The sequence below is a fragment of the Chelonoidis abingdonii genome, chromosome 3, assembly GCF_003597395.2.
Source record: "Chelonoidis abingdonii isolate Lonesome George chromosome 3, CheloAbing_2.0, whole genome shotgun sequence".
NCBI classification, from domain to species: domain Eukaryota; kingdom Metazoa; phylum Chordata; order Testudines; family Testudinidae; genus Chelonoidis; species Chelonoidis abingdonii.
The window spans coordinates 112,608,538-112,621,912 of record NC_133771.1 but is presented as its reverse complement, the minus strand read 5'-3'; the positions used below and the strand labels follow the sequence as shown (position 1 = coordinate 112,621,912).

Sequence of the window (13,375 nt, the reverse complement as noted above, 5' to 3'; positions counted from 1 at the left end):
ACCTCTGTATGTTAATATACAAGAGGAAGATGAGTAAGAAGGGATTAGGTTGGAATGGCCTTTAGAGTACTTACAAGAATTGTTTAATTGGTATACATTAGTGTTCATTGCCAGTTATCAGCTCTCGGAAATACTGCCACTATTTTGCTGAAGAGAGAGGTTTATATAAGCAGTTTTGGGGAAGATGTAAATTCCCACACTCATTAAATTACACTGGCTCTGATGGGGATTGAGTTTGAGTGAGTCAGTTCTGTTTGTTTTTTAACCTAAACACCCTTCTATCGATTAGGCGGGGAAAAGGAAAACAAAAACTGACTGGGAGAGATTTCTTTGCTGATGTCAACTAATTAGCATCATCTCTGTACCTTTGATAGGAAATCTGACAAAACATATGAAGTCTAAAGCACACATGAAAAAATGCCTGGAGCTGGGAGTATCAATGACATCTGTGGATGATGCCGAAACTGAAGAAGCAGGTATGTCACAATGAGTTAATTTAGCTAGAGTGGCCTTTAGAGTGTGCAGATGACTCATTACATAGTGGATGACACCGGAGGATAAGTTAAGAATATTTTCGGGGTGGTTTTATTTTAAAAAAAAAAGGTCTTTTGAGTATCTTATTAAAAAACAGTAAGCACAAAAATAAATCTGACATATTAGTTTGAGGTGAATTCTAATTATTTAATACTACAGCAGCTGTGGCTGGAAAAAAATTCTTACCATTTAAATGTCTTCTGTGTCCGGTCCAGTTCTAGTCTGTTGAGTATAAATGTTCTGATGTTAATAGTGTCCACAGAGGATGAACTTACCCCTGTGCACAGGCATGGAGGATAGGCTTTGGGTTGTCCTTCTCCACAGGAGTGAATTTCACTCAGGTTGATTATGGAGTTTTATATTATTATGAATATTCAGAACAACAGTTTAGTTTCTGTTAAAGATCTGACTGAGCAACCATTCCGCACCGAGAACATCCAGTGATGCCAAAGGATGTTCTAAGTATGGAATGGGTGCAGGATGGGCCCCGAAATGTGTCTCTGTGCATATTTGATTGACTTGCCATGATTATTTCAGAAAACACTGAAGACATGCACCAGGAAGCGGAGAAGAGTAGTATGGCAGGCATATCAAAAGAACACCAGTTTTCTGATGCTGAGGAATCGGATGGGGATGATGGAGATGACAATGATGACGATGAAGAGGATGACGATGATTTTGATGATACCCAGGGAGACTCAACACCAAAAACGAGATCAAGAAGCACCAGCCCTCAACCACCCAGATTCTCTTCACTGTCAGTGAATGCTGCAGCAGCGTCCTATGGGGCTTCTCCTGACAGTTCCATTTCAAAGGGACACTCCTCCCTGATCAGTTATTTGGTTACTTTACCTAGTATTCAGGTTACTCAGCTTATAACACCAAGTGACTCATGTGAAGACTCACAAATGATGGAATATCAGAGGTTTTTCCAGAGCAAAAGTACTGATTCAGAGCCTGACAAAGACAGGTTAGACGTACCTAGTTGTATGGAGGAGGATTACATGCTTTCATTAGAGCCCACCTCATCTCCAAGGGACTTCTCACCTTCTAGCCGACAGTCCTCACCAGGGTATGATTCTTCGCCATATAGAGATAATTCACCAAAGAGGTATTTAATGCCCAAAGGGGATTTGTCACCCAGAAGGCATTTATCACCAAGGAGGGATATTTCACCCATGAGACACCTTTCCCCAAGGAAGGAAGCTGTGTTGAGAAGAGAGTTATCACCGAGACGAGATGTTTCACCAAGACGTCATTTGTCACCTAGGAGACCAATGTCACCTGGAAAAGATGCATCTGCCAGAAGAGAACTGTCTCCAAGGAGGGAGAGAAGATATATGGCTTCAGTTAGAGCAGCATCACCCAGAAGGGGTCTGTACCATAATCCAGCATTGTCTATGGGTCAATATTTACAGTCTGAATCTGTTCCATTGGGACATGCAGTAAGTATGAAATAATAATTTAATTTTTATTATCAAAGCTAGTGCACTCTTTATCTTGTACAGAGCTTTTAAAAGAACTTTGTAAACTTGCATGCTGAAATCACTCACCTAAAACTTCTATAGAGGAGGAAAGAAGAGGCTTGGAGCCTCATGAAAAACCTGAGGAAAAAACATTGGAAACTCTAGTAGATATGGACCAAGCCACAATATTGACTCAGCCACTTGTGGTGGCTTGGTACAGAACATTACAGACTTAGGGCCTGGTCTCCAGCTGGGATAAATCAGTGTAGCTCCACTGACTTCATTTTCAGTGGAGTTATGCTGATTTACACCACCGGAGCATCTGGCCCCTCATTAGCTATTTTACATGTAAAATGTATTTTACCGAGTGATGTACGGTTGCTCTTATGGCTTGATAATAAGATTCATAGCCTTTCACCTCCGGATTGCCGGCTGGGACTCAGCTCAGACTAGTAGTGAGTATGGCCCTTTACACTTCAGTGTAATGTACAGAGGTGCACCGCTGAAGCACAGGTGAAATAAATAGAAATACTGATGTAAATGAGACTTCAGATGGGAGCAGGGAGGTGTCCATATGCACCACATGGCAAGATTAGGGCCTAGAAGTTGTCATCTGATGGTAGTGTGTACATCACAGAAACCACCATCACATTTGGCAGTCTCACCAGTGACACAAAGGACTGAGTGGAAACTGAAATATCTTCAAACTTAGAGATGCTTCATCCCAGTTAGTCTGTAAGAATGTTGGTGGGACAGTGGGAATAAAATTTGCACTCCCAATTCCCATGCTGTACCTGCTCTGTGAATGGCTTTCTAAAGCTGTCAGTTCAGTGTCTTTCACAAGCCCTAAGATTCGCAAAGCTCCCAGGTGTTACAATAATATAAGTAAGAATAAATAGTATTTTTCACAAATCTATTTTACTCTGTGATTTAAGGAATCACTTCATTTTTGTTTAGGGTGCTTCTTTTAGTCACAAGTTTTCATGTTGCCTTTGCCGTCTTGCTGAAATTTTCATCCACACCTGTTGGTTCAATATGGGCAGTCAGTGACAGAACTGTAGATCCCTTCCTGGGACAGTCTGGCAGTGCTTTCCTCACCTTCCATCATCTGTCTTGTTTGTTCACTACAATTATGATTCTTTCCTGGGAATGGCAAGAATTGAACTGTGGACTGATAAGAGTAGCAATTTCTAAACTTTGGAATTGATTCCCTAGTGCACTTTAGTGCTCCCACAGACATGAACATAGAAGAAGGATACGCAAACCATTTTTACTGGCAAAGAAAAGGATAAATAGTTATTCATTTAGCAGTCATAGTATCTTGGCATTGAATGAATATTGCATGAGACCCCACAGCTGCCGTTGTTATACTGTGAAGGGAGAGCTGTTAAGTCCCTTGAATGATTAAATATCCTGTATATGAGACACTTCCGTTGGCATTCGTATTCCTGGAGGTGTAATGAAACTGGTGAAAGGGGATGTGACAGACTTCCCCATGGGCAACATGACAATTCTTGCTGTTATAGTTACGCTGTGCATTCTGTGCCTAATCCTGCAAGGTGCTTAACACATTCTGAGAGGTGCTTAGCACCATCAGTTTGCTCTTTCAGAAAGTGCTCTGAACCTTGCAAGATTGGCTCCTGAGACCTCAGCATTTCTAAGATAATGTCAGACCTATTTTAATAAAATACCTATAATTCAAGTTGTAATGAATGGCAGTAATTCTGTCATCTCTCATGTTTATTTCCTTCATATTTTTGGATCTAAGCCTAGACAGGACATCACTATGACTGGGCTAATTTTAAAACTCTTTAATCTAGTGGAGAAAGTCATGGCAAGAACCAATGGCTGAAAGTTGAAGCCAGACAATTTCAGATTAGAAATTAGGCAGAATTTTTTAACAGTAGGTTCTTTAACCACTGGAACAAACTACCAAGGGTAATGGTGGATTTTCCATCTCTTGACGTCTTCAGATAAAGACTGGCTGCCATTCTGGAAGATATGCTTTAGTCAGACACAGTTTATTGAGCTTAATAGGGGTAAGTAGGTAAAATGTAATGGTCTGTGATGTACAGGAGGTCAGACAAGATAATCTAATGGTCCCTTCTGACTTTAAGCTCCGTGAACCTAAAATCACACACTTCTGAATATTTTTTAATCTATTCTTTTTACAAACAACAGCTGAAATAACTGTAACTGAAAATATTAGAGGGGGGGAATGGATTATTTTTCACTTTCAGGATCTGGTAATTAGAGCTTAATTAACAATTTTGCAACTGATGCTGAAACCAGAGGATACTCCTGTTCACTCCTGCGTAGCTGTGCTGGCTCCACAATCCTAATAGGAATGAAAAAGTGGTGTGTATATATATAGAGAGAGTCTGTAAAACAAGCCAAATTCTGAATACACAGAGTTATCAGAACAGTTGAGTAAGAAGGGACTAACTTTGTCTGTTCTGCATTGATGTTAAAACTCCCATGACACTTTTTATATGAATAAGTATTTGTTCTAGTTTCCTTGGCCAAAAATGTTCTTTCTCCATTGTTCTACTGGGCTTTGATTGGCTGCCACCCTCCATTTCCGATTGGCTGCATTTTGGTGGTTCTTTATACATAGTTTAAAGTGCCTTGGGATTAAAGCACTATATATCTATGAATTATTATTTCTATAAGAAATTTAAAAACCTTAGGCAATTATTTTTATAGGGCCTACAAAAAAGAAAAGACTTTTATGTGCCTTCTGCTGGCTGTACAATAGCAGTTAACTAACCAAACACTAACTTCAAAGTAGGTCTGACGCTACTGTGAAGTTGGTGCACAAGTTAAATTTCTATCTATCTTGTACTATAAAGGCAGAACCCTGCATTAGGGGGTGTTGGGGCTGTGCTATGGTGGGATCCTCAGAGCATACACTACTCAGTTGACCTTTAAAGAGGTCCAGTATCAGATCTGTTGGCCAGTGCAGGGAGTCCTTTCCCTTCATTCCCCTTTTGAGGGGGTTAGTACCACTAGCACTGGGCAGGAGTTGAGTGACCCAGAATGGCTGGGAAGCTGTAGTAGAGGCAAGATTCACACAGAACAAGATGCATGCACACAACTCAGGTACAGTGTAAGGCATTGCAGCTGATGTCTAGCAGTTTCACTTCTGAAGAGATGTCTATGCATAATTGAGGGCACCCCTTTATTTCATCTTTCCTTTTAATTTCATCCTAAATGCAGATGGACCTGAACCAAAGCCCAGCCTGTACTCTCCCAGACTTCGGAGGTTAGGGGGATTCAGACTGTGAACTTGCATTTGAATTTTTCAGCTGGACCTTGTTTCTATAATGGTTCAAACCAGAACCCTGCATTTGAACACCCATGAGCTTTAGAATCTGGATCCACATGTGAATACTGTGACTCAGGACCCTGTATAATTCTAAGTACATCTAGGACACTGCAGGCTCTTAAACAATTTAGCAGCTCGTATCATATTAGTAGTTTCCGTAGGAAAAGAACAGGCTGTTTGCTGTCTGTCTGCCCTTTGAAATTGTTGCAGGATACAACAGGGAGAAGTTATTGTTTATAGATTCTTAGTCCGTTAGGGGTTCTGTGTTCCTAGGTTCGTTCTTCTCAGAATTACTTTACTCTGCAGCCCCTCTGTGTTGCCATTGCTCTGTTTCTATTTTGGTCAAGCCTTTGTCCGATGTGGTCACGTCAGAGACCATGGATTGGGAAACATTTAAGAGGACAGTCAGATTGAGAAACTATCTGGCAGACCAAAGAAGGAAAACAAATTCAAGCAGCTGTGCTCAGGGACCATGAATTTCTAAAACAACGGCAGGCTGACTCTCTAAAGCTCGTGCACTGGAGAACATTGAAATAGTTATGTCTTTCTGCACTCTCAGCCTGGTGCTCTGGCAATTCCATTTTATTCCTCAACTTTCGTATCTCATTGGCAACATAGCGAGCTGCTGCTGTGCTTACCTAGGACAGGGGTTTTTTTATAGCGTTTAAATGTCTCACCCTTATATAGGAGAAACCCTGACATAGATTATTCTTGGAGTTTAACCTATCTCAGGTCATCCTGAGACATGAGAGGGAGGGATAGCTCAGTGGTTTGAGCATTGACCTGCTAAACCCAGGGTTGTGAGTTCAGCTCTTGAGAGGGCTGTTTAGGAATGTGGGGCAAAAATATGTCTGGGGATTGGTCCTGTTTTGAGCAGGGGGTTAGTAATAATTGGAGATATACCTATCTCCTAGAACTGGAAGGGAACTTGAAAGGTCATCAAGTCCAGCCCCCTGCCTTCACTAGCAGGACCAAGTACTGATTTTTGCCCTAGATCCCTATGTGGCCCCCTCAAGGACTGAATTCACAACCCTGGGTTTAGCAAGCCAATGCTTAAGCCACTGAGCTATCCTTCCTAAGGTCCCTTCCCATCTTGATATTCTATGTTGCTATCCTGCCCCAGCACCGATTTCAATCTAACATGACACAGCTGCCGTGCAATGTGAGATTCATCCATCAGGTAGCACAAACATTGAATCTTTCATTGTCCCCTAAACCAGTTCCCTGGTATAGGATCAAATGGTTGGTTAATGCCTTGGGAACTATGATTTCCCAGTGAAGTGCTGATGCTTAATGCATTAGCCTTTTGTGGCACAATCTCCAGACTGCCCATACCAGCATTGTGGTTAGCTGCACAGCTCTTGAGTGGTTAATAGTCTTATGATCACTAACCCCTCCACTTTAAAGCAGTGAATAGGATTGTAGTCATTTGATTCCCATGAGAGTCCCTGGAAGCTATGTGGATAAATCCCACATAACATTATGCAAATGTAGTCCTACTTTTCTTCCATTACTATTGCTCTAGCCACCAATAAGCAACATGTAATCATCAAATAAAAAACAAATGGGAGAAATTAACAGACCAAAAAGGGGGCTCCGAGTGGCTCAGGATGTGGTTAGTACAGACTGGTGGTGAGCTTTTCAATTCTGGGTCGCTCTTTCAAGATAGGACTTGGTGGAGAAAGACCAAAAGTCAGTATCTTATGATTGCAGTACAGTGGCCTGTGGAAAATCCCTCAATCCCATTCCAAGTGGATAAGTGTCTGTGTCACAAAACCACCACTTCAACTGGCAATCAATTGGCACCCTTCTTATTATTATTTCATATTTATATTGGAATAGTGCCCAGCGGACAAAATTAGGATTGGGCCATCATTGTATTAAGCATTGTGTGAATACTTGCCATCTCTGCATGGAGGCCAAGGATTTAAACCGGCCTGGAAATAAAACTATTCTTTCAACAGAGAAATGGTATGGGGTGAGGCACATTGCTAGGACACTCTGGGGAAGCTGGCTTTGTTACCTGTGTCATACCTGTTTTGTGGAACAGAGGGTTTTATTTTTCTTAGCTTCAGCCCAGCACCTTTTGCCAGAACTAAAATGTTGGGGGGGGGTAATTTTTCTTATACTACAAAGTGTATTTCCCAGCAGTAAGGCGCTGCTACCAAATGCAGACTGCCAATACCAGCACTGTAGGAATGTTCACACTTTGCAAGAATAGGGGTGTTGACCGTGAGGCCCCAGCCTAATTTTACCCAGGGCAATAGATTATCTCCCTAAAATTCCCTCTGCAGTTTCAGTTGACTATAGTGTTCTTAATTTGCTGACCTAAAATATTGTATGTTGGAGTCGTGTGCCATAAAACAGCTGCCATGTCACCTCAGAGGGAGATGCCTTTCAGTGCCAAACATGAACCCTACATATACCTTATGTCCCTGGTTTAAGCAGATAGTAGAGCTTACAGAGTGCTTAAGAGATCCATTTGGATGAAAGTTGCTATATGAACAGGTGGTCATTATTTTACACGCAACGCTTAAAAGAGAAATTGGTAGGTTTGGAAGCTTCAGGAGTCATTCTGCTGACCACATTGTTGTTGTTTTTCTGTTTACAGAGAAAAGGGTTGTCTCGGAGTCCTTACTTCAGTGTATATGGAGAAAAAGGAATTTCGAACCATCATGAGTCTAGCCTGTTCCCTGAGGGTCCTAATGACTATGTCTTCAGTCACCTTCCATTACACTCCCAGCAACAGATTCGAGCACCTCTCCCCATGATGCCCATTGGAGGTATCCAAATGGTCCATTCAGTACCTATGGCCCTATCAGATTTACATCCTCCGTCCATCGTGCCCCTGCAGAGGGAGAGCTCTGAGGAAAAGCAAAGAGTAACTTTAGAAACCATTACAAAAGAATCCTATGTCATTTCTAAGCACCATGAGAAATGTACCTCTCCTCACATTTTGCACCCAGCTGTTCCATCCAATGTATCCTCCTCTCCATTGCTGAAACAAAGCACTTCAGAAGACAATTTTATAGCTACAGAAAGAGAACAGGAGGAGAACATACAGACTTGTACAAAAGCCATAGCCTCTCTGCGAATCGCCACAGAAGAAGCCGTTCTGCATGGGGCAGAGCAGCCGCAGAGGGCTTCTGAGCCTTATCAGAAGCCCTTAGAAAGTGCACATTTTAGCATTAAACACTTTAGTGGATCTGAGCCAGGCCAGGCCTGTGCTTCAGCCACCTATCCTGACTTGCACAGTGGTGAAAAGGACAGTTTTGGTACATCACAGACTGGATTAGCTCATTCCACCTTTTATAACAAGAGCGGTGTAGATGTCAGAGAGTTAGGCTTTCACAGCAGGAAAGAATCTCCAGCAAGTACACAGGAAAGAAAAGATACATCATCTGAGAAGAGCAAACTGCATTGATCTGAGATGCCTGGAGACTTTTACCCATACATTTATCCCCCCACCCCCTTTTTTTCTAGAGGTAGAAGTATTTAACTTTACAGCATGCCTGTCCTAAGTTACAGTAGTTTGCAATTATATATACTTTTGTTATATCTAAAGAATTAGATAAATGACAAGTCATCATGAGCCTGACCAAAATGAAATTTGAAATTCTTATTGGGTCTGGTACTTTTAAATTGTACAGATGTTTGTGCCTTTTCTTTACTTTGCTTATATTCTTATAAGCATTTTTTTAGCCGTAATTTGTACATATTTTAGAATTTGTGTATCTGCTTTGTAATAAATGTAATTTCTTTCCTTTTTTGGACACTTGGATCTAAATGATGTAAAGCAAAACAGCATCAGTATATATGTGAGGTTGCACTAAAAGCATATTTTTATATGATTAAAATTGAAAAGCTTTTATGTACAGCTCTGATTCTGTAATACTAATATTTATTTACTTTGTTTCATAAATTGTAAATTTTTTTTTAATGTTGTGGATTGCTTTTCTATGTGAAGCATGGGATTTACTGTTGCGTAATTAGAACAAAAATGTATATTGTAAACAAGATATTTAAACTAGAGTATCTTATCTTATTCTGCACTTATGCATCAGTTTAAAAAAAAGATAAAGGATGTATCAGCGAGTTCTTAACTCTTGTAATTTTTTTGTCTCTTGTTTGCTGGATTGACTATAACTTAAGTGCTGATTGTGATTTTAAATTGATAGTACCGTAAAGCATTAAAGTAAAACAATGTGCTATTGTGACTCTTTTCAAAGCTTTATAAAACAGTTATAAATATATTAAAAGTATTTGGTCTTATGTGAACATGTTGATCTATATATTCTCCTTTTAAAAAAATGGAAAAACATTCCACCCCATGTAAATATGTACAAGTGCATCACTGGTACAATTATATGTAACGCATTTGGACACTAGGGGTTTGATCTGCTCTCATTGAAGTCCATGGGAGTTGTGCCATTGATTTCAAGGAAAGCAGGATCAGGCCATAGGTCAACACATACCTATACTGGAGTGTCTTTAAAAACGAGGTGACAAAGCACATCTAAGTCTATAGAACTTTGTTGTCAGCTGGCCCAATGGCTTGGCAAGCAGTGCTGTGCGCTGCGTGTGGGAGACCCAAGCTCGGGAGTGACCTTGGGTGTCTCTGCACAAACTGATGGTGTGGAGCTTAGCTGGATTGCAGAGGGGTCACACTTGGGGTCTAGAATGGTGGGAATGGGGGTGCAGGGAGAAAAGAAGATGGACACTTGCTCTCGAACACCACCAGCTGGTCAATCCCCACAGTGATACTGGTTTCAGCTTTAGGGGAGACTACCTGTCCTCCCTTCTGACAGGAGGAAGAGCACCACAACTGTAGTCGTCAGCCCTCCTGGCCAGAGGGAGAGCTCTCCAACTGCGGACATCCGCAGAATTCAGGGGCAAGGAAGTATTCTTGTTCTTCAAGAATATGGCATCTTTAGGACACCATCTGGATTGGTGTTCAGTCAGGAGTAACCCCTGCTTGTACGTTTGAAGATGTGATGGGTTACCACTGCCACCAGCACACACACACACACACATGAAAAAAACCAAGTAAAATATGGGTTATTTTTTGTGCTACTTAGTATATTATAATTCTGTGAAACCAAGTTTGTATATTGAATTACAATACAATTAAGGAGTGTTCTTTAAAAAGAAATAAATATACAGTTATGTGAATGAGATGTCTACTTTTCATGTGTTCTTTGAATTTTCCAAGTTTATCTGTGAAGTTTACTTAGCATGATAGTAAATTATCTGTGCATCCGTTCCTAAACACATGGCTTAGTAATCAGTAGAAGGGATTATTGTGTGGGTGCAACAGCTGAAAATGCGGATCACACTTTGCCCTCCTACCAGCTACCATCAGAGTACATCTTATTTTCCAACAATGAGATGTTGGAGCAGGTCCCCAGTTTGCACCAGCTAAGGATCTGCCCCATTATTTCCATTGCAGTGCATTATTCCAGGTGCTTACGGGAGGCTTACCAAGTTCTATCCATGCCAGGAACTGGCTCATCTAAACCTGAAGAGAGGAGAAGCAGGATATCTAGTTGGAGCCACAATGCATACAGCATCATGCACCCATATAAAAAGGAGGAGTCTGTAATAAACAAACTTTTTAAAAATCCTATCTGGCAAAAAAAGTTGTTACCCTGCTGAGGTGCATTTTACTGTATTAATTCATTCAAGAACAAAATTCCCTGCACAAAGGACAAATAATCACACATTTTTTATTAGAATGGAGTCCAGGATTGGGGTATTCAGGTCTGTTAGCATTTCCAATATAAGACTTCTCTCTACTGCTGGATTTATAGCTTGCTTGTTTTAATTCATTTGCAGCTGCAATTTGTCACCCAGCTGTTCAGCCTGGGAGCAATTTTTTTTATAACTGTTCATCATTGAAATTACTTGGGATATTTTTTGGTTAAAGTGAAGCAACTCCAGAAGTGGTTTCACATACTTTCTATTTTAATACTGATGATATGTTTTAATGAGTTAATATTTATACAGTGCTTTGAAAAACAGAAATCATTCTACAGATGCTAAGTATGTAGTAGGAATGGATTATTAGTTTTATGCTTTGAAAAAATATCAAAAAATGAATCTAATGCAGACACTTGGGACAAAATTTTCAAGAGCACGTAACTGACGTAGAATCCTAACTCCAATTTTCAAGAGTGACCAAGGGGGAGATTCTTCAAAGTTATTTAGGCACCGAAATATGCAGGTGGGCACTTTTCCAGCATGCCCAAGCAGGTTACACTCCAAACTCTCACTGATTTTAGGAGGTTGGCTGGTGGAAATGCATACTTCCAGATGCACTGTTTCATGCCCCTTTCCTTACTCAGCCTTAGTCACATGGTGCTGGTCACCTCCTAGCCCCTCTGTGTGATTGGGATGGATGAAGCCCAGTAGAGTAGCTCTGAGATATACATGCTCTTATGTAAAAATCCTCCAGAAATCAATAAGGCTGAAAGAAAGATTTAATCCAGAGAGATTTAATTGGGTACTATAGAAATTACTCTGAGAAAATATAAAAAATTAATAGGGAATATTTTCTTTTCCCTGGGAGTTTTGAAAAATCCTATAGAATTCTAAAGCAAGAATATAATTACCTATTGTATTGGAAGGTTATTGATTTCTTATATAATCTATACAACTTTTACATAAGGGTCAAGGGTGAAACAGACCCCTGCCAAGCTCCCTGCCTCCTTCCTTGTCAGAGTAGGGTCACCATAGCAGTGTCAGTACCTATTCAACTTTGATGACAGCAAAGAAAAGGGCGGGATGTGCCCCACATTACTATCTGCACAATCACAACTTTAGTATTACACACTCACTGGGGTAGCTACCATGTCCTGTGCCATGTTAAATATCTGCACATTGACATTTCCCATATTAGGACACATTGACAAAATGCATGGGATTTTCAAAATGCCTTAGGCAGACTCAGTCAATGACACTTATCCTCCTAAGTCATTTAAGTGCTTTTAAAAATCCTAATTAATATGCTGTGGAGGCTCCAAAAAAAGTCTTCCAAGTAAATCCAGCACATGCAGTGCAAACACCTCCCCATTCTACCATGCATTTAATTCTCACCAAATTTTTGACATTCATGGTTGTAAATCACCCGCACACGCACACACAAAAGGCAGCCAAGACGATGTGTATTTGTGTCAATTGAGTGTATTACTGTGACAATACTTGGATGTGCCCTCCATTTCCTGAATTGCAGACTCTATTGCAGGTTTTCTACATATGTTTTCTGGAGGCCCAATTTAATACTTGAGTGTTAAAACAGTTTGAATAGCCCTTATATCACTCTTTTGGGCTTCATGTGCTCTACGTCAGCCACCTGAGCTCTAGATTTGGCATGACAGGCAGAGTTAGGTATGGAGAGTGGCTTTTTGAATTACTTCGCTTTTGTCTATGTGCGACAGGGCCGCTTGGGGGGTGGGGTGGGGGGAGGGCAAGTAGGGCAATTTGCGCCAGGCCCCAGGCCCTGCAGGGGCCCCATGAGAATATAGTATTCTCTAGTATTGCAACTTTTTTTTATGGAAGGGGCCTCTGAAATTGTTTTGCTCCAGGTCCCCTGAATCCTCTGGGCGGCCCTGATGTGTGAGACCTACATGGGCTATGGTGACCTGCTGTATTTACATAGGCTTCTCTTGGGGTATTATATTAAGTGAGGAAGGTTCCTCTTTAGCATTTCTTTCATTTGTGTGCGAGGAGAGAGCTCTGTAAGTGTGGCTGCTATTTTTTGTAGCTAGAACAGATTTTTGAAATGTCTTTAAGCTTTTGTAAAGGTCTATGGCTGTATGATAGGTACACAACCAAAATCAAATACATGGTAAAGGTAATGATATCTTGGAATAGGGATGCCAGTTTTCACTGGACGTATTCCTGGAGGTTTCATCACATGACATAATCTTTATTTCCTGGCAACTCCAGAATAATCCTAGAGGGTTGACAACCCTGTCTTGGAGCACGACTGGTGCTGAGGGATTAAATTCACACCTGTGAGAGGCCCAGCATGAGGCCTATGCACCAC

General features: G+C 40.9%; 1 protein-coding gene across 9 annotated transcripts in view; it reads left to right on the top strand.

The window, feature by feature from the left end:
* HIVEP2 (HIVEP zinc finger 2) overlaps positions 1–10,500 on the top strand; it is a 217,229-nt gene extending 206,729 nt beyond the window's left edge. For all 9 annotated transcript variants that reach the window (XM_032794879.2, XM_032794836.2, XM_075064007.1 and 6 more), the window contains 3 exons: positions 375–476; positions 1,072–1,979; positions 7,940–10,500. In XM_032794879.2, the coding sequence (XP_032650770.1) occupies positions 375–476; positions 1,072–1,979; positions 7,940–8,752 (1,823 nt within the window). In that variant the 3' untranslated portion in view covers positions 8,753–10,500. The remainder of the gene's footprint in view (positions 1–374; positions 477–1,071; positions 1,980–7,939) is intronic.
* The last annotated feature ends 2,875 nt before the right edge of the window (positions 10,501–13,375 follow it).